Source organism: Excalfactoria chinensis, chromosome 4, assembly GCF_039878825.1.
Source record: "Excalfactoria chinensis isolate bCotChi1 chromosome 4, bCotChi1.hap2, whole genome shotgun sequence".
Lineage (NCBI taxonomy): Eukaryota > Metazoa > Chordata > Aves > Galliformes > Phasianidae > Excalfactoria > Excalfactoria chinensis.
Genome location: NC_092828.1, coordinates 72,410,550 through 72,431,891, shown reverse-complemented (window position 1 = coordinate 72,431,891; position 21,342 = coordinate 72,410,550). Strand labels below are relative to the sequence as shown.

Sequence of the window (21,342 nt, the reverse complement as noted above, 5' to 3'; positions counted from 1 at the left end):
CTTTTTATTAATTAGGCACAATTTCATACTACAAGAATCAGAAACAGGAAGTTTTGTTTCAGTAGTCTTTATAAAAAACACTCCTTCCCCAGTTATGTTTGTATCTGATCCCTGTGTAATGAAAACTGAATTTACTGAATCATCTTTTTTTCCCAACTATTTTACAGAATGGAATCTAAGAAAAAATGGAAGTTACAAAAAGCAGACCATCCTGGTTCTACTTCTGCAAGCACTTTAAAATTATGTACAATTACAATATATTTAGTACTTGAATTTTCTCCTGTGCATTCTCATTTAAATATATTACTATGTGCTGCACAGAAACAGTTCCACTTTTGTATTATAGAAATGAAAAGCACTAGCCTAAAAAAAGTAAAATATAAGCATAAGGACTAACCTGGAAGGCCCATCTCTCCCATAGCACCTTTTATCCCTGGAGGTCCTGTTGGTCCTGGCTGCCCAGGAAGCCCCATGTCTCCCTTGATGCCTGGAAAAGTTTTGAGTTTAGTTAATTAATGACAGTAATTAAAAGTTTCTGATATTCATGTGCCATCGTACAATTATGTCTGTCATCTAATTACAAAAGGTAATGGATTTAGAGTTACTTTAGGCTTCACCTGTGCCAAGGCGGCACTGGCTTGTATCAGGAATGGTGTGGTGAGCAGGACTAGGGAAGTCATCCTGCCCCTGTACTCGGCATTGGTGAGGCCTCACCTCGAGTACTGTGTTCAGTTTTGGGCACCTCAGTACAAAAAGGACATGGAGGTACTGGAGCAGGTCCAGAGAAGGGCAACGAGGCTCGTTAAGGGCTTGGAGAATCAGCCCTATGAGGAGAGGCTGAGGGAGCTGGGGCTGTTTAGTCTGGGGAAAAGGAGGCTGAGGGGAGACCTGACTGCTCTCTTCCAGTATCTGAAAGGTCCTTACAGTGAGAGCGGGGCAAATCTCTTCTCACTGGTGACAGGATTAGGGGAAACAGCCTCAGATTGCACCAAGGCAAGTTTAGGCTGGACGTTACAAAACACTTCTTTACAGAAAGGGTAGTTAAACACTGGAAAAAGCTCCCCAGGGAGGAGGTCGAGTCACCATCCCTGGATGTGTTTAAGAGCCGTTTGGATGTGGTGCTCAGAGGTATGATTTAGTAGAGGGTTGTTAGAGTTAGGGTACTATGGTTAGGCTGAGGTTGGACTTGATGATCTTTGAGGTCTTTTCTAACCTGAGTAATTCTATGACTCTATGATTAAAACTCCTACAAACTTTTTCCCCATCTGTAGAGAAAATTTAAACTTCTACAGTTCTTTGCCAAGATCTGATCAGGACAATTTCTTCTGTGTTCTGGAGATTAGTGTTGATTAAATGGGTCAAATTTCAGCCTACGATTTAGTAGCTATCTGAAATAATTTAGTACCACTGTGACTTGGTCTCTTGTGAACTCTGCAGAATGAACACATTATCTTTTCCTCATCTGCAATACATAGTAGCTTTTATTAGAAAGTTAAATGTGACCTACAGTGTTCTAACTAGCATGAGTCCTGGATGGTTAAAATATTCCCAAGGCCCAACAAGATATTTAGAGCAAGACCTACATCAGACAGTGAGCAAAGATCCCAGATTTCGGATAATTTGCGGTAGCTGTAGGAAGAAGTGCAGCAAAACAGAGTTTGTTTCCTTGATTCTCAGAATTCTTGAAAGCAAAGATGTGACATCCAGACAGCTTTCACATTACACTCAATTGGCCATCCAAAAAGTGCAAGTAGAACAATAAAGAATGTAAGATTTAAACAAACAAAACAAAAAAGCGAGTCCTGCTGGTAAATCCTGCAGTCATTTTGGTTACTCAAGCAATATGAACTTCTCCAGTCACCCCAAAGGCAGTCCTCATCTTCAGTGGAATCAGCTTAAAAGTGTTTTTGGTTCTGTTCAGAGGAAAAAGCTCAAAGCACTCTGCTGGGATAATAATTTTCAACAGCCCTAAACTGTGCAGCAGTTTTAAAGTGCAAATCCTTAGGCTTTCCTTAGATATGCCTGTATTAACATCCCAAGCCCATGACATAAAAATGCATGAATATTTTACATAACTAAACTATCCACCTGAAGTCTTGTTTACTTACCTGGCAACCCTGGTGCGCCTGGTGGACCACTAAGTCCTGGTGGACCTGGGTCACCTGGGAGACCTTGATAACCTTTCTGCCCTGATAAACCAGGAACACCTTAAAGAAAAATTATACATTGAATTATTATCACTAGGACTATTACTGTATATTAGCTTTTACATTAAAGTATAGGATATTCACGTGTATGAATGAAAATCCAAATAGGGATTTTTCTTCAGTAGACATAATTCCCCCTATGTTTGACCAAGAGAAGTATCACAGGACAAAGAAACATTGCTTCTGAAAAGTTTTAAATGACCACAGAATGAAAACAATATGCTGCAAGTAGAACAAAAAGTTAATTTTTCAACTAATGTCAGTACACTTCACCTAGAAGGGACTCTTTTTGGATTAGCAGGCTCTACGCTAACCTCTCCATATTCATTCAGATTATTGATATATGTGTTTAATTACATCAGTACACCCAAAGCACTTAAGGGTTGAGCTGTTATAATAAGTAATGCAGGTATTTTGGCAACTTTTTACAACTACTATGTGGTTACTATCCCACACAATAAGTTTGTGCTGCCATACAGGCATACTTCAGTCTGCTTTCTACAGCTCTCGCTTAACAGAGAAAGAAGTACAAAAGCAAGTGTTTTAGGAGCTTACCCAGGCTTCACAGAAATTAATACAACAGACAAATTAGCACATAGTGGCTGGCATTCCGGTTCTCTCTGGGGTCTCTCTATTTTTACACTTCTCAAGACTAAATTAGAGTTCAAAGACGACATCAGAGACATCAGAACACTTGCGGGGGGTGAGACAGGGGGAGCAGAAACACAAACAAGAGAGAAAACAGACTGGAGTGAACTGAGAAAACCTTCAAGGCTTCCAGCTTCTTGAGATGACACACAGAGATGACATTTTGCTGAGCTGAGGGTAAGCTTACAGAGACACCCAAAGGGAGAATTTGGAGGTGACGCATGAGCAGATGACCTGTGCAATTCCATCCTACAAGGCAAAATCCCAAGGGCCTGAGAGACAGCAGCAATACAACTAGCACAGCAGCCATGACAACTATCTCTCATCATACTTAAGAATAACAACAGAAGACTGAATCCTCACCCTGGTAAGAGCACCTTAGTGCTATTACAGTATAGCAGTAGATCAAATAATGTAACAGGTAATAAACAATGAAACTGCACACCAACCTCATACAGGACCTTTGTCACAGAACACCTTTAATTAGAAAGCTTAAAACAAGAGAACCTGACTCAAATTTCCTATTCTGAGTTTAATTTTTTTGTAAGAAAGAATGAATTCTAAGGTCACTATTATCTACAGGGGCCAAGCCACCTCCCCAGAATCCACAAACACAACTCTGTACCTGGAACACCCGGCTCGCCTTTTTCTCCTTTTGCTCCTAGTTGTTTTGGATCAACTTTTCCAGGTGGACCTGGCAGGCCTGCTTCACCTTTGACACCTTTCTGTCCTAATGGTCCAGGAGGCCCTGGTGGGCCAGGCAATCCATTATTACCTATAGTAGGTAAAGACAATGAAAGAAAACAATACGATCCATGAGGTCGGCTAATGTATTACCTTTTCTTACATAGGTTAACATACAAAGTTTGAATTCATTGAATGATCAGTCAGATTATGAAAGGTTCTCTACAGCAACTGGAACAAATCTGAGTAAATGGGCTGCACAGGGGATGCCCATGTTCTGTAAGAAGGCAGCTCAGAAGAAACAGCTGTCTGTGTGACCCACACTGAGAGAGCCCTGCTTGGGTCCCATCAATCCAAGGATAACATTTTAATAGTAGGTAACATTTCATGACATCAATTAAAGAAGGCTGACAATGCTATGGCTTAAAACTGGAAAGCAATTATGAACATCAGAACTGTCAAGATAACACGCATGGACCCCAGTAATTAATTTGAGACATTAGCATTACAAAATCACTTTCCACACAGGACATGGAAAACTGCATTCTGCATTCTCTTCGTGGTAGGATAATACAAACAGTACCTTTCAAGCCAGGAAGGCCACTTCTTCCAGGAGTCCCTGGAGGCCCTGGAGGCCCAGGTGCTCCCATGACGCCCATCTCACCTTTGGCACCTAAACATATTGAATCACCATTGTCATTTCAAATAAGAAGCCAAAACCCATCAGTACCTAACATTAACTTGCCCGTATCTTTATGGTATTAATGAGTATATGCATATAAAGCCTGAACTATGTTTTATGGAAATCACAAACACTTGATTCTTCATTGAATAAAAGAACACTTGAAAATGTTACCAATTTTGCACATTTAGAACTCCAGTAAGTTTAATTCTCTGGTTTGTAAAATAAATACTTGCTGGAAAGTAAACTCAAATGTAGTGAAAGCCAAGAAGACCATTACAAGTACACTACTTTAAAAAACTTTTACATGCCCCCCCATGCAGAAACAGAAACCCTCAAAACTTGGGATTTCTAAATTACTTCCTTAAAAACACACACACAAACCCTAAATTGCAGCAATACTGGAAAAGAAATCAGAAGATAAACTAGAAAGTTTTTATAATGAAAATGATTATTTTCACTTTTGAAAGCTATAAAAGAATAACATGGAGAATACTGTATCAAGCTAAAGCCAAGAGGGAAGAGGTGAGAAGGAGTTTAATGCAACAACACTATGAAACGTAATACTTAATGCGTATCCAACTTTAAACAAATAGGAAAAACACCGAGGCTCTCTAAGCCAAGCATAAAAAATATCCACCTGTAACTACAGTTTGGCCTTTGTCCATACGTAAAAAATGTGAACTTACCTGGAAATCCGGATATTCCATCCCGGCCAGGTGGTCCAGGTGAACCCTGAGGGCCCGGTAGGCCAGGGGGACCTGGATATCCTGGGGTTCCTTGGTCACCTGGAGGACCAGGAACATCAAAGCCTGGAGGACCTGGATCCCCTTTCTCTCCTGGTACACCCTGCAACCCTAGGACAATGTTAAGATACAATCTTTTAGCAAAAACATAAGGCAAGGCTGAGATCTAGGCGTCTCTGGGCATTGTACTGGAGCAACAGACAAGTTTTATCCAAAATACATTCCCAGCACTGGTGAAAACCCACAAATTCTTTTAAAGCCATGTATTTTTAATGACTTCCAGGCACTAAAGGTCACACTTCCCTGAAGATTTTCCTGAAGAGATGTAGTACTAAAATTTTAACAAATTGTAACAAATATTTATGGAAAAGAACGTCTTTCTACAATAATCATTTAATTCTGATTAATAAAATCAATATTCAAGATTGATTAGATTGGTTTGTGTTTTATCATTATCATAAAGAGATTCTCAGAGGTGTATTTCCATTAATGACTCCATTTTATAACACTCTAAAAAAATAGGTGAATATTTTTGAAGGATAGCAAAACTGTGCACTGCATTACTTTTCTCTGAGTGAAAAATATGAATTGTCAGACTATGTTCAACACTGTTTAATGCTAACGATTCTGAGCTTGAGGCACTGCTGAAGCAAGCAGACAGCTTGTTTCCCTCCAGTGCTCTGTATCAGAGATGGTACATACTCTTGAAAAGGCAAAAATCGGCTGTTCTTAAATCCAAAGCTAAGAATAAGCTTTGGCAAAGAAACCACAGTATCTGGGGACTCTGAGGTTCTATAAGCCAATGAGTTAAAGCTCATCAGGAAGCTGAGACAGGTAGCAGTAAGGAGTTGTTAATAGTCATTAAGTTAGGAAACAAAATGGAGCACATACAAGTTAGAGGGGAAATAAAAATAAAGCAAACAAAATCCCAAACTGATCTAAGTACAAAGAATACAACACTAACACTGTTAAAAGAACCCAGACTGAAAGGAAATCTGGGGGTCTTGCTCAAAGTGTAGCCACTACCATACGCAGAAACAAGAAACAAAGTGAGGCATTTTCAAATACTGATGACACTGTTTAAAAAGCTGCATTGTCCCCTCTCTCCATGTCTAGCCTTTTCTTCCCAACTGAGAGGAACATGATGTGTTTGAACTCTTACCTGAAACTGTCTTACTAGATACTGGCTTGGGCAGGCACCTTTTGAACATCAGACCACATCTTATCAGACAGTTTCTGCATCTAGTAAATCCCTTCAAATAGGGATTTTCAAAAGATACTTCTACTTTTTAACAAATACAGGAAAAAACAAACAAACACAAATCAAAACACTCAATATGTGTTTCTGTGTTTGTTTTTTTTTTCACTGTTTCATTTTTCAAATTTATATCCTTACACTTGCCAAGATGGTTTACTGCACTTTACATGCCCTCGCATAGAGTATTGAGATGATGAAAACGTCATGCCAAAAGCTCACAAATACAAGGCAGTATTACTCCAAAAGACAGGGACCTCCCTCAGCTGCACAAGCAAGCTTAAGAACGATGTTGTGCTGTGCATATTTCATGCTAAAAAGGCAGATCATGTTTTCTTGATTGTGTAGGCTGCAGACATCCATTGGTTAATTATAAGCATGTTCTCTATTGACAGTTGCTTACCACTGTATTAAACTATGTCATGTGCCTGGAACTGCTTACTTTGCAGAGAAAAAACAATACCAGAGGACAGATAGGGATTGTGCATGTTCTACCAGCAAGTTGGAAATAAAAAAAGACGACCAAAACTGACAAAGAAACTTTTAACCTAGTAATACAACAAACTCAGTATCCAGGATGGTAAAGATACTTCGCAAATATAAATTCAAATCAAATTTCTAGTTCTTGAAAGTCTGAGCATGTCATAATTAGAATAATACAGACAATGAAATAAATTCTGGACTAATCTGCTACACATTCAAATGAAAAAAAACAAAACCAACCAAACATGGTGAGTTACTGCAAACTATTTGAAGAAAAGATGGTGCAGAGAAAGGAAAATTTTCCAAACTGCCTGTAAAACAGAACCCCAAAAATATTACCCTAACATTGCATCAAGTAAAAGAAACAAGACAGACTTGGAAGACAGTGAAACAAGGGACAAGACATAGGAATGTAAGGCACAGAACAGAGAAATAGCAGTGCTAGAGGGTATAGCACAAAGTTCTCAAATGGGGAATCAACCATGCAACTGGATTTCAGAGGAATCACACCATTAGTAGCCACAGTAATTGGGCAGTACAAATAGGAAGAGTGAGAACATAACCACTGTAGTACATCAGCCCCGCTAGTAATTCTGCATTTGTCATCCCCCAGCAATTCTCACTCGAGTTGCCTTCTGCTTTGGCTTAGCCTAAAGCACAGTTGTAGGTTCAGGAGAAGTAGTGTTAAGCACAGTAAGTCAAGCAGAGGACATATCTGATAGCTCAGGTCTGTGCGCCTTGTTCAGACCTCTTTCTGTCCCTAGCTCTTCCAACACTCAATGCATTCGAGACCTGCCAGCGCAGCAACCACATATTCCTTTCCCAAGTGGGAAAAAAGTGAAAAAAGATACTTGAGGCTCATGTCAACAGAGAATGTGCTAACTGTGGTGACCGTCATGCACTTGTAACATCAGGGGTTGGTGTACATCAAGACCGTACACTGTGTGCAGGAATAAAGGAACCTCTCTAAACAAGCTCTGTGAGCAGAATGCTTTCTTTCCAAACACATAAATTTGTAGATAATAATGTAAAGAACTAATTTAAAAATATCTCTCACCCAGTGAATTTGGAAAACAGAGATTGGTAAGATAGAATACTGGGAATTTAAGAACCATCTTGCTATTTGAAAGCAACTTAATAACAGCACAACACAGGCATCTAAAGGCAGCTTTCCCCCTTCTCTGTTCCCAGACCTCTACACTGACATTGTGCTACCTTCTGTCTTGTCCCGGAGCATAAATACTGTAAAACTCCTTTACAGAGATTGTGACACAATCAGTATGCAACATTTCCTGGAATGTGCTGAGGCAGAGAAAATAAAGTAGGTTTTTTTCTCTATGTCATGAAAACAGCAAGTTTGAATACACTTCTGATTCCAGTAGAAATCACTGTGCACCAAGTTTTGCCCACTTCACTGGCAAGACAGCCAATCCAACAGATGTGAAATTTCTTTATCTATCTGTTCAGGGGGACCTTGCATGTTCCATATACCTGCTTAAAGTATGTCAGAAATAACCTGAGGATACAATTCATATGCATTTTACCTGGTGGGCCAACAGGACCTGGTGGTCCTGGAGGTCCGGGTGGCCCTTGGCCTCCAATGCCAGGGATGCCTGGTGGGCCTGGAAGTCCTGGTGGTCCACTTGGTCCAGGGTCACCTGAAAGAACATTCTTGCTTACTTAAGTAGTGAAATCAATTCAGAGATTTTTGCTTTCAGATGCAGAGTAGTGCCTGCATATTCTTTCTGAAGTCTTGTTTTTGCAAACAAAATAAACAAGGATTGGATATACTAAAAAAAAGCCAACAAAAAAACACACCTCAAAGGCAAGCTAGAGATTTACTCTCTTTCTCTCTGGAATATATAGAGTCTACATTTCTATACTACACAGGGACATATACTTGCATCATAATCCACATCTAACTTAACAAATGCTCCTTAGCAAACTGGACATACTCCACAGTGTAACCCAGGTAGTTATTAACAGTAGGAATTCATCAGTTGCGAACACACTGTTCTACATGCGGAGTATTAAAAATGACAATTATCCTACTAGTTTTACTCCCACAGAAACATGATTTGTCTCCAGATGATGGACTTCCAGAGACTGACCCACAAGTTGGTATCTACTCTCTTGCTTACTTGCCTTTTGAGAATACAAGTTTCCATTTAGATTCTGAAGTAATTGCCATGAGATTCCTATTGCATTAACAGTTTTTAAGCTCAAAAGAGAACAGAAAAGGGGAGACTTCTCTATACCTTTGGGTCCTGGAGTTCCATCAAAACCCGCCCGTCCTGGAAGACCAGGGTTTCCTGGGAAGCCAGGATCACCTTTAGGTCCTTGAACTCCTTTTATGCCTGGTGGTCCTGGGGGTCCAGGTGGTCCTGGAACCCCAAATCCACGATCCCCCTGTGACAAATTTAAATCAACAGATTTAAAAAGAAGGTTTCTGAGTTCAGCCTCTCCTGAGAAATGCTAGAGCAGTAAAGAAAAAACACACATCATCTCAAGAATTCAGTTTCTTTTTGTCTACACTCATTCAAGCTTCAAACAGAGAATGTGATTGACCCACCATGAAAAGCTAACAATGAGAGCTGAGAACCTTTCTACCTATCAACTTCACAGATGGAAAAGAAGATTCAATAAAAAGCTTTATATTTCATAACCAAGCACAGACCTTCTGTCCTGGGAAACCAGGTGGTCCAGGAGGTCCATCTAGGCCAGGGCGACCTGGAGTTCCTGGAGCTCCGGGTGGGCCTGGAGTTCCTGGGAAACCTACGCACGACATAATGGTTAGTGCAGCAAAGGAAAAGATATCAGAGAGCATCAGAACAACTTCTCCAAAAATGTTCAAGTAACTTGAAAAATGATTTCTGAAAAGTAGTTCTATGTTAGCTCAAGGATACTCAGGAGGTACGCTTTTGTCTGAGATTGCTTTGAGTATGCAGCCTTTTCCACAGAGGACCTCTGGGACTCTGCTCAGAGGAGGGCACTCGCCTTGCTGCGTGTGCTAAAAACTATGAACAGTTCACATCTGAAACAATAGAATCTTGAAAGAGCATTTGGAGATCATTTATCAATAGCTCAATCTTTCATAATTTCTCAAAGCTTGCTCCATTTGCTTTTGTATCCTTGGATTACTGAATAATGTAAGCTACCACAAAGGAGCAGTACAGCAAATGTACAGTACAGGAATGAGAGCCTAGCATACAGGTTTTTTGCTGATATTTCTGTAAGTCTAAAGATGTATAAATTCCAAATGATTTTTTTTTTTTAAAGGATTATAGAGATATAAATTAACTATGAATAAGTGAAGAGGCACAATCTTCAATGCCTCCTCTTTCAGATGTGAAGTACAGTAACATGGTTGCAGACACACCTTTTGGGCCTGGTGGACCTGGAAGTCCAATGCCAGGAATACCTGGCTCTCCCTTTGCACCTGGGACGCCTGATAAGCCACGCTGACCTGGCTGACCAGGATCCCCTGTAAAAAGAAGAAAGCCAAATTAGTTATCAAGAATCAGTCACAAGGAAAACAAACCGCTCTTGGAATTCCACAGACTGGTAAAGTTGCTGCTTTACCTGGAAGACCTGGGTCACCATTTCTTCCTGGAGGACCAGGAGGACCAGGAACTCCTGGTTCTGTAATGGTCTGACCAGGGTCACCTTTTGGACCTGAGACAGAAAAGAGGAAATTTATATCAGTCAATGGAATTTTCTTCTCTGCATTTATTTGAGTAGAAAGAAAAGTTGCTACCCATATGCCAAGCTTACAAAGAACATAAACACCACAAAGACTTTATCCATTGGGCTATCCGGCCCTGAGCCCCATACAGCCCTTATAGGCTTAGAAGCATTGTTTAGGTAGAAGTTTTCTGTAAGATCGTTTTTCAGCTTCCTCCAAGGTACCGTGACATGAATAGTATTTTCCATAACTAACTTCAGTGCAACTTGCTTAGGATCTGTGCAGCTGACAAAGTAGTAACAAAAGCAAATGCTTGTTTCTAAAAGCAGTTGTGGTCACACCATAATTAAGCATAAGCCAGATGGAAGATACAGTTCATTTCTACTAAAGTAAATTAAGAAGTAGAAGCTTCTCTAGAGGTCAGAGTAGAAGGGAAAGTCATATTCCTACAGTAACATAAAATTTCAACTGAGTTAGCAATTCTGTGGTGACCTTCAGTAAGGGAGCATACAAATGCTAGGTCTTACAATGCCTCCGAGAAAAGCTTAAATGCAACATTGTGTTCTGAGAACTATCCAGAGCCCATGGATAAAACCTTACAGCTTTTGTTCAAGAACACACAGAGACTAACTCACCAGGAACTCCAGGAGGCCCCGGACGACCTGATACACCCTGGATGCCTTTTTCACCAGGTGAACCTTGTGGACCAAAACCAGGAGGTCCAGGAAGTCCTTTGTCTCCAGGAAGACCTGGTATTCCTGGGTCACCTGGAATTCCCATTTCTCCTTTGAATGCAACACTGCCCTGAAAATAGGAACAGCAGTATAAAAAAAGGGGAACATGTGAAGTATTTAACTTCTTCTGTTTTGAAACTATTTGACAATTTTCATCCTTCCAACCTGCATGGCCATTAACTGTCAGCATCTTATTAACATGGTAAAGGTGAGGCTTAAACCCGTCTAATTAATTCTTCATGCTATACAGGTGAAATACAGAGAACGATGGAAAGGATCAACTGATATGACCCAAGAGAAGAGGTACTGACAGGCGTCAGGAACTACTCAGTGTATCACCACTAGATTAGCATCTACCAAAAAGAATTACTGAGTTAATTACATTAAGAAAAATCTACATTTGTCAGTCCTCTTCTCTGTACTATCGCCAAATGCATTCAAAACGCGTCCAATCAAGATATCGTAAAATGGAACTCACAGGTTCCCCTTTAGGGCCAGGCAGACCTGGCAGTCCATCTCGTCCAGGAGTACCATCTATTCCAGGAAGACCTGGAGGTCCAGGGAAGCCAGGGTCACCTTTGTCACCTTTCATCCTTGGTGAAGCCAAGACATCCCCGGGGTCTCCTTTAGGACCAGGTCTCCCAGGAGCACCTGGTGGCCCTGGGAATCCCTGAGGGAAAACAAATAAACAACTTCTTTGTCCTTTCACGTCCTGACTGAGGTTGGCACAACATAGGAATCATGCGTTCAAACTAGCTAAGGGACACACAGAAAAGTATTCATATAAGACAAGAATTTGTACACAGATCTACCAAACATAAGACAAAGGGGATGTTCTGTTTTCCCAGCAAAACATAACAGCGCCACTTACTGGTGGCCCTACAAGGCCAGTTAATCCTGGAAGCCCCTTTTCACCTTTTGGCCCAGGAAAACCAGGAGAACCTGAGTAGTGCAAGAAAAGATTAAAAAAAATATATAATAAAATCATTAAAATAAAGAAGCTGTAAATACAAAACATGCTGTTTGCACAAGATAATAGGCTAAGTTGTTTAAAATCAGGCAAGGTTTATTAAATGAGAGCTTAATTTTACTCAGGCAGAACAAAACCCATAACTCAAATGGGGAAGGCCAAAAAAATGTTCCACTTAAAAAGCTCCAGCTCTTCTATCATTCAGAAACAGCAAGTAGCAGATTTTTTTTTCTCTTTCAGCTAAATCTACAGCAAGCCCTACACCTTCAAGAGGCAGAATGCTTGTAAGCCTGTCTTTGATCAGAAAATTATTATTTTTGAAACACTAGATTTTCAAAAATGAGTGCTTATTTTACACATATGCAGCTTGTTTCCTTCTAACAGTTTCTAGCTGGGCGAGACAAGTGGGTGGACACAAGCCACCTATATGTTTGAGGTGGCAATTGTGAATCTGAATTTGAACACAATACACAAATACTCAAATCTGAAGGTGGCTCAGTGGAAAATATTTTGCAAAATAATGAAGACTACAACCTTACCTGGACTACCTGGAGGTCCCGGTGGTCCTCTCTCACCAGGAGGCCCAGATATTCCTGTTCCTATACAATTGAAGCATGTGTCTCCTTGATCACCTACAAAGAATTGCATTAGAAAAGAATACTTGAGCATCAGATCTCAGAAAATACTAAAAATTCTTCCTACCAATCTATAATATCAGGTCTAAAATGACAATATGGTGTAATGATTTGATAACTTAAATATCAGAAAGCTTCCCTGATGAAGGCCAAACTGAAGCTTTTTGGTCACCAAGAATCAGACATCTAATGTGTACGGATGGAACATATTTAGCATAGTGTAGTATGAAATAAAACCAAAAAAAGCTTACAAAACAAACAAACAAAAAAACAGAACTTTTTTCTTGGCAATTAGTCACATTCTACAGCACGTTCTTGACACTTCAACCTAAAATTCTAAAACACATATACCAAAATCCTCAACTTCAGTTAAGATCACAGAGGGCAAAATCAATACTGGGAACGTTTGGTAGACTCAACAATACACTAAACATATATCTAATTAATAAGAAGTAGTTTTTTTTCACAAAGTTTAGAAATTTCATTCATGTACAGACTATTCTATGACATTCACCACTGTATTATCTAAAGACTTCATGAAGGTTAATTAATTGATCCTTACAATGTTTGAATGGAGTACAAAATTAAGTGAGATGCTGAAAGTCATCTAAGACGTCCATGGTTGAGACTGGAAAAAATTCTCACTTACCCATATCAGCATCCTCATTGCAAGGTTGTCTTTTTGGAGACAAGGATACACATTAAAGATGTGGCAACTGTTACAAATATTTTGAGATTCTATCTATCTGGAAGGTACTTTAAAATCCAAAACTACATTTTACATTAATGATTACCCATGCTAGGCTCACATGCAAAGTGGTTACACCTCAGTCACTTTGAGAATCCCATGCTTTGACACCTAGAGGAGAGGCTATCTTAAGTCCTAACAAAATAGACTTCTTAGTCAGTAACACGAAACATCTACAGTCAACCCTACCAGGAAGAGGCACTGTGTACCCTTATTTAATGCAAGCTTTATATTGTTTAACAAGCTTTAACAAACAGAGACAGAAAAAAGCAAAATATAGCCATGACTATGCACCTTTCTGGCCTCTCTCTCCAGCAAAGCCTTGTTGTCCTGGAATTCCTGGAGGACCTGGTGGACCCCGCTCACATAACCCTTCACCTAAGAAGAAGCAGGAGAGATTTCATGATCAAACTGTATTAGAATACATGTATTCTGCTTAAAAAAGAAAATAGTTTAAAAAATACTTCCCAGTGTTTGTATGTATATACGGGACTGCTACAACTCATTAATGTAAACTAAACTCAAAAGAAAACAATCTGTTGATACTACACAACAGTCATCCGTTTCCTGCAAAACCCCTTTCCCACAGCCTGTACGTGTCCACCTCTATACTACATTTAGCTTCATACCATAGAAGCACGTGTATGAAATGTAATCAGTTTGAGAAGATTCAAGATGTCAATGCCATTTAGACACTGGATTCCTCTTTGAACAATGTTAGCCCCTCTCCATCAGTATTCCAGTTCTCAACTCCATTTCCCGTTCCCTAGCTCTTTTATCCACAAAAGCTTTCATCCCAAGTGTCCACTAGAATATTTATCAAATTACACTGGAATGACACTCTCCCAGTGTCATAACCCCTCCAAGCATTTATTAGATGATATCATGAAAGTTAAGCTTATTTAAGAAAGCATTAAAGTGGTTACCTCCTGCTCTATGTGGAAATTTTAATGTGATTTTCACTAGTTGGATTAAAAAAGATTTAACATCAGTTGGGAAAAAATATTTGATTTTATACAGATGGGCCAGAATCTGTCTGGCCCTGGAGGACTATCATTATTGTCTAAGTTAGCACAAAGGTCCTTAAAGTCTGATAAGATTTTTCCTCCTCCAGTCTAGCTGAATCTCATAAATCAGTAAAGGCAGGGCTCACTTGCAGTAGAAAGTGACATAATAAAGCCAGATTTCATCACACACTGCTGAACTCCCCAATTCTGTAATCATCTAGACCACATCAGCTAGTACCCTCCTATAAATGTCCATCTGCAATGTGAGTGGCTTGGGAGGATGTATACAAATAGCTTGGAATCTCATGGGCTTCAGCTGCTGGTAAATTACATCTTTGGAGGAAAAGTTAACAACAAAAAAAATAAACAACAATGAATGAAAAAACTGTTCAATCTTTTTGCTGTCTATATGGCAACCACTTACCAGGAGGAACAGATGGTGCAGGTGGTCCTGGAGGACCTGGAGGTCCTGGTGGCCCCTGTGGTCCATCAAGCCCTGGTTGTCCAGGAATGGAAACACCAGGTAAACCTGGATCTCCCTTCTGCCCTCTCTCACCAGGTAAGCCAGGTGGGCCAGGAGGTCCAACAGTAGTGATCCCTAAATGGGAAGAACTTTGTTTCCTTAGAACTCAAAAGGTTTAAACTAATAAAATGCTTAAAAGTCCCCTTTTTATAAAGATGACATCGAGATGACATGAATAACATGTTACAGGTAAGGCTATATCTTTCCTGCAAGTACAAGTAACACTGTAACATTTTTTTATGGAAAGAAAATCTCCATGTTGATGTGCACTGTTTGACACACACATATTTTGCATTTTTCAGATATCTTTGTTTGAAAAATTGACCCAGGATTCAATAACTAAGCAAACTTCTATGAAGAAAAAACGTGGAAGTAGGACTGATGTAAAAAAGAACATTTACATGCTGCAACACTACAGCTATTTTCTGTGCATATGTAAGATAAGTACAGGGGTCATTATGCATTTCCACTGTAGTAGGCTCAGATCACCTCTTTCTTTAGGACTGGTCAATCTATAAAAAGGACTAGATTTGATGGCTGGGTACCAGACTTCCAATACACAACACTTTCCCTGTATAATGCAATAGATAGTGTTATGTTACAGGTAAGCAATGTGACATAAATTAACCCTAAGATCATAAAGCTAGTATCTGTTTGATAGCCTTGATGATTAGCATTTTTTGTTCACCACAGCAGGTTCAGAATTCCTCATATTAACTCCACAACCTAAGGACATTTAAAGATAGCTCTAAGTAGTTTTGCTTTCACTTTCTGATTAGTCTATCCGTCAAAAGGAGAGCAAAAAGACCACAAAATTAAACATCCATTCATACATTTGAATATACAAATTGTTTGTTTGCTTGCAATCCTACCTGGAGAACCTGGCAAGCCAGGTGGGCCTGGCCTACCAGAGAATCCACGCTCCCCTTTGGCTCCTGGGAGTCCTGGCAATCCTTTGCTACCTTTTGGTCCCACTGTTGCATCAATGCCTGGTCTTGTAATGACCTGTAATTGTTTCACATTTATGTAAAAAAAAAAAAAAAAAAAAAAAAAAAAAAAAAAAAAAAAAAGCCAATTACTAAGGCAAAAAAAGATTCACTGGAAAGATAAAGAGATGTAAGGGAAAAAAAGATCAATGTCCTTTGAACTTAATTCCAATGACAGTGTATTCTTCCCACTTCAATGAATTATGTAGTAAAATTTCAGTAAAAAGTTCTCCCCACAGAAAGCATCTTTACTGCCAGAACACAGAATAAATTTCAGTGAAGTTTTCTCAATTTCTACTGTTTTGAGGTTATAGTCTAGCCTTGTTTGTGTAAGCTAGTAAATCCCAGAGCACAGGATCTATTAAGAAAGAGGGATATAATTGTTTCTGTTAGCAAGCATAAGAAATCTTTGCTGGTTCTGTCAGCTTTTGTTTATACCTGGATATGCAAACTCACTGTCACCCCAGAGCTATGATGGGCTAACAGTCAACCAAATGCAGAAAGAAAAGATCACCAACTTACACTTCCAGGAGGACCAGGAGGACCAATGTCACCTTTTTCACCCTACCAATGAAATCAAAAGCATTTTTTACTGCACGTTATTATGCAAGATAATAGCAAATATTCCTCAACGTTTTAGCAGCACAGGCAATGCAAATACTGCTCAGTCAGAACTGACTCGGCAATGGAAGGTTTTCAAGCTACCATAGAAACAATGACAAATAACTTGGCACACCTTTTCACCATCTCTTCCTGGAACACCATTTACTCCAGGTCCACCAGGTAAACCCTTCAAGAAAAGAAAAATAATCACACTTAGACCTTCTCCATATCAGAAGGAAAACTTAAGGAGTCTGGTGAGATTAAAAATGCATGAAGTACTCACATCCCTACCAGGCTGACCAGGTTCTCCATCTTTGCCCGGCTTTCCCTTCAAAAACATAAACATGTGTTGAAATAAAATGATTCAGTGGTGAAGAAATCTTGCGGAAATAATTTACAGACTACCCATTTTTCAGAAAACTGAACTCTCCAGAGTGCAGTTCTTATGATATACAGCTCGGAGATACTAAAGAACTATCAACCCAGATATTTTCAAGTTATTTTCAGTAAGGTTTTCTTCTTTAAAATGAGAGCACAAAAATACAAAAAAAAAAAAAAAAAAAAAAAAAAAAAAAAAGGGTGAGCAAGTACAGCATAAAATGCTATTCGATTAACTATGACTGATTCTTTGCATTTAATAAACCCCCTTTAAACCCCCTTTACATTAGAGAAACTCTTTGCTTGGAAAACAGATCTTAACTTCCTAGACACTACATTTAATTAGGAGATCAGTACACTGTGACCAGTCAAACTAAAACCAAACTAAAACCAAACCCCCTTAAGCTAAATGCAATTTTCTGAAGAAAACTATCAAAACAAGAAGCTGAATTCTGCTCAGAGAAGTGATTTCTAAAAGCTGACATTTTTGCTAAATGGACATGCTATCACTACAGTGAAAGTAGTGCACGCTCCTTTTGACTCCAAACCATCCATTGGGTGAGTCAAACACAAGTCTGTTGTTAGCATTACAGAATGAGACGCCTGATGGAACTTAACTACACTACTGATGAAGTTTAATCAGTAAGAAGTTGAAAACAAGACCAGACAGATGTAAGCACCAGAATATACCATGATCTGTGAAGCCTTGAATATTAGTGATTCTGATTCTCAAAAATGAATCCAATTGAAATGAGTTTGTCATGCAGAATAATATGGAATGCTAAAGCACAATTTTAAAGTCACTTAACAGCAAAACTGCATTTTGAATAAGCAACATTCAATCAGAGTAATAAGAACAAAAATGTTAGTAAATTAGCTTTTAGCAAAAAGCCATCTTCTATACCCCTTCATGATTTCTATCCCTTTAGATCTTTGCAAATCTATGTGGTTCCCAACTATTTTTGCAGAGAGAAGTAACTTGGAAAACACAATTCAAAATAGAACAAGAGTTTTGGCTCTGTAAATCTGCCTCATTTCTCATGTGCGTATAAGAAGGCAAATCAAAGTCCGCCTATAAATCTCAGCAACTAAAAAGAATTTTATCTAGAATGCCAAAGATTTATCTTCCACAGTCTTTAATCCCTATGGACACTGAAAAACCTATTACCAGCTTGTTTCTAAGCAGTGTTCATAATACTGTCTGATTAACCTGGGTAAGATCTGTGTCCTAGTTTTCAAAGGGGCCCATTATGCTGATGCAACTATAAGTTCAGTAGCTATTAAAGTGAAAATACAGAATGTTTTGAGCTTGTAGCAGCTTGTCTTTTCTTTACTAGTCCAACTCACGTTATTTTCATCCTACTTCTTAACACCTCCATGATCTTCCTCAGCTTTTCTGAGCTGTGATATTAAAGGAAATTTCAATTTCAGGATGGACAGAGTCTAGACAGAAATGAAGTGATTAATACTGTCTCTGGATGCAGCTAGTCTGACTTGCCCCCTCTTCAGTTAATACAAAAACAGAAGTCGTCACTTGAGATGTGATAAGTGGACTTTTGGTCCTAATGCAGCGTTCAGAGACCTCTTTTAGTGACTTATCTCACAAATAAAAACACTAAGAATGAGCTTTCACAGACCATCCTAAAAATACAGCAACCTCATGCTGCTTGGGCAACTTAGCAAATGACTAACTGAATGAAGGCCTTCTCTAAAAGGAAACAGAAAACTGCTGCTTCAGCCAAGTAGCCTAAGAACTCTGAGAAAGCCTTCCATGTCTAACCAGATAACACCATTAAAATCATACTTTCTTGTGCCTAAAACTAAGATCTACATGTAGACGATACTACAAAGAAGTCCTGATAGATCCACAGATAGAAGCACTGCTGTGAACCAGACGTGTCACAGACTTATTTACCAGATTACAGAATTAAAAGAACAAAAACAAACAAAGAAGAACCACTTTCTTACCCAGAGGCTGAAGGCCTCACCTGATTTCAACATTTGCTTTATTCTCAAAGATAGCACTGATTGGAAAAATAAATGCTTGGTTAAATAGACTACTTACTCTTTTGCCTGGTTCTCCTTGCTCACCTTTTTCACCTTTTATGCCACCGGGAAGACCCTGAATATATAAACACAATCTTAAATTGAGCCCATAAGCCTGAGCAGATTAATTTACAGTTTCTGAAGAGATGCAGTGAAAAAGAACTAGAATAGGTCTACTCACAGGAGGGCCTTGTGGCCCAGGAAGTCCTGGTGGGCCTGGATCACCTGGAATACCCTGTCAAACATGGGTGAAAGAAAAAGAGGATTAAAGCCTCTATTACTCCATAGTGTCTCGATTTTTTAAATATATAAATATATACCTATTTATACATTCATATATACGTATATGCACACATTTTTGCTATCATTTAGATCTCCAACTATTAACAGTAAGGGGCCATATCAATTCTTCACTTGCGCAGATCTTTCAAGTGAAACTATAATTTTTATTAATTGTTCTTCCTGTTTCTTCAGATGATTTGCTCCACTAGGATACAACTGACTACACTGAGTACTACAGCTGTTGTTCTGGTGGTCTACAGCTGCTACAAAATTAAGGAAGGATGAAGGAAGGACAGAAGATGAAGACAGAAAAAAAGAGGAATAAATGCAAAATCTGGCTGAAATTACAGGAAGAACAGTTGCTGTTGCTTGTAATTATTGAAACTGTGAGGCCACTAGGATCAATACTGAAAATTGTCACAGGATCTCCATATGAAAAACTGAGGGTTTCTGTTTTATTTTGTCACACCTTTGTAATAATAATTTAGACTAAACACTACAGGCTATTGAATCCACAAAAGCTTTCTGTGCATTTTCTTGTTGTTGTTCTCCTCTTCCTGGTGGGCTCCCAGACTTTTCAAAAGCTTTTAACAGTTGATCATCACCAGAGATGACAGTGGAGATACACCATATCTCCAGATCTTGTATATGCTTGTATATATCGTGGAATCTTGTATATACTTTACAAAACAAAACACATGTAATGTAGAATGTTTTTTACTGATTTTGTTGTATCAACTATAACTTATGTTGAAACATAAACAAACCTTTAAACCTCAAAATCATCATTAGTGTTGGTCAAAGGCAAGTGCTTTGTAAGGCAAGTAGCTAGAATGCTTGGATTTTGTACATTTATATACCTGCACTTCAGTAGAAGTAGTTCTTCAGATATCCCTGATGACAAACAGCTCTGACCCTAATAAAATCAGCTGAATATTTATTTCAACTACAGTGCAGTAAAAAAAATAATATAAAATAATAATAATAATAATAAATATTAAAAAAGAGACAAAAAGAGAGACTAAAACTTTTTTAGGATAACTGCACATTGAAAATGTGTTTCAGCTGATAACTCTAGGAAATGGCTTGGTAGTGCCTAATGTTCTTCAGAAATGAAAGGTAACAAATGATTTTAATCAAGATGTAGGGCAGTGACTTTTTGGCATTTGTAGTGGGAAAGAACTCGTATAAATCAAACCAAGAGTTTGAGCTTACTGCTATAGTATGGCTTGATATTACTTTTGAGATTTCCTTTTGAGCAAAAGGAAAAGCGCTTATTCATACCACAAGGCAGAAAGATCTTGCAGCACGACTAAGGAGGAAAAAAAGAAAAAAAAAAAGAAAAAGAAAAAAAGAATTTAAGCTAAAACTTTTAAAAGACTTCTTCACAATGGATGACCAAACTGGTTAATTCATGGGAATCATAATCCCTACAGCTTCGAAAATCGCAGTCTGGGTGTTCCAAGGGAACAGCTTTACTGCTTCTACCGTCACTGTAAGTTTTCTTTGAGACAGTATCTTCTGGAGGACTAGTTACTTCAGTAAGAGGAGCAACTGAGCTACTGCCACTAGCATGCCTTCTATTAAAGGAAAACTACTTAGGCCCAAAACATTCCGTGCTTTAAGAAAAATAACAGAAGCTCTGTACAGTCAGTAAACATGAGCATATAGGAGCCAATCCAATACAGACTTCAGCAATCAGACATTGAGTACAGATGGATATAATTTCCCGTTTACCTGATCTCCTTTCTGAAATTCAATGTCATTTGGTCTCTTCTGTTCTCCAATTTGTCCTGGTGGCCCTGGAGGTCCTTGAAGACCTTGTTCACCCTAATGTGCAAGAAGATGGCAGTTTGATAGAGGTAGTAAATCCCAAAATGGTAAGGATAGGTGTTTTGAAAGTCAAAAGTAAACATCATCATTTTCATCACCTACTCACTTTTTCACCTTTAGGTCCTTGGAAATTCAAGCCCATGTTACCCTACAAGAAGTAAATATTGTCAGCTCTTACAATTCACAAATGAACAGAAAGAAAAATGA

General features: G+C 38.8%; 1 protein-coding gene across 1 annotated transcript in view; it reads right to left on the bottom strand.

The window, feature by feature from the left end:
• COL4A5 (collagen type IV alpha 5 chain) overlaps positions 1-21,342 on the bottom strand; it is an 81,155-nt gene that overhangs the window by 20,610 nt on the left and 39,203 nt on the right. Inside the window, exons 12-35 of the mRNA XM_072334963.1 lie at positions 21,242-21,283; positions 21,040-21,132; positions 19,202-19,255; positions 19,040-19,096; positions 16,880-16,924; positions 16,730-16,783; positions 16,516-16,557; positions 15,880-16,012; positions 14,909-15,082; positions 13,772-13,855; positions 12,634-12,726; positions 11,996-12,066; positions 11,603-11,794; positions 11,026-11,194; positions 10,288-10,380; positions 10,085-10,189; positions 9,383-9,480; positions 8,964-9,114; positions 8,250-8,363; positions 4,911-5,078; positions 4,123-4,212; positions 3,481-3,630; positions 2,109-2,207; positions 398-487 (exon numbers count right to left, since the gene is read on the bottom strand). Coding sequence (XP_072191064.1) covers positions 398-487; positions 2,109-2,207; positions 3,481-3,630; positions 4,123-4,212; positions 4,911-5,078; positions 8,250-8,363; positions 8,964-9,114; positions 9,383-9,480; positions 10,085-10,189; positions 10,288-10,380; positions 11,026-11,194; positions 11,603-11,794; positions 11,996-12,066; positions 12,634-12,726; positions 13,772-13,855; positions 14,909-15,082; positions 15,880-16,012; positions 16,516-16,557; positions 16,730-16,783; positions 16,880-16,924; positions 19,040-19,096; positions 19,202-19,255; positions 21,040-21,132; positions 21,242-21,283 — 2,461 coding nt within the window. The remainder of the gene's footprint in view (positions 1-397; positions 488-2,108; positions 2,208-3,480; positions 3,631-4,122; positions 4,213-4,910; positions 5,079-8,249; positions 8,364-8,963; positions 9,115-9,382; positions 9,481-10,084; positions 10,190-10,287; positions 10,381-11,025; positions 11,195-11,602; positions 11,795-11,995; positions 12,067-12,633; positions 12,727-13,771; positions 13,856-14,908; positions 15,083-15,879; positions 16,013-16,515; positions 16,558-16,729; positions 16,784-16,879; positions 16,925-19,039; positions 19,097-19,201; positions 19,256-21,039; positions 21,133-21,241; positions 21,284-21,342) is intronic.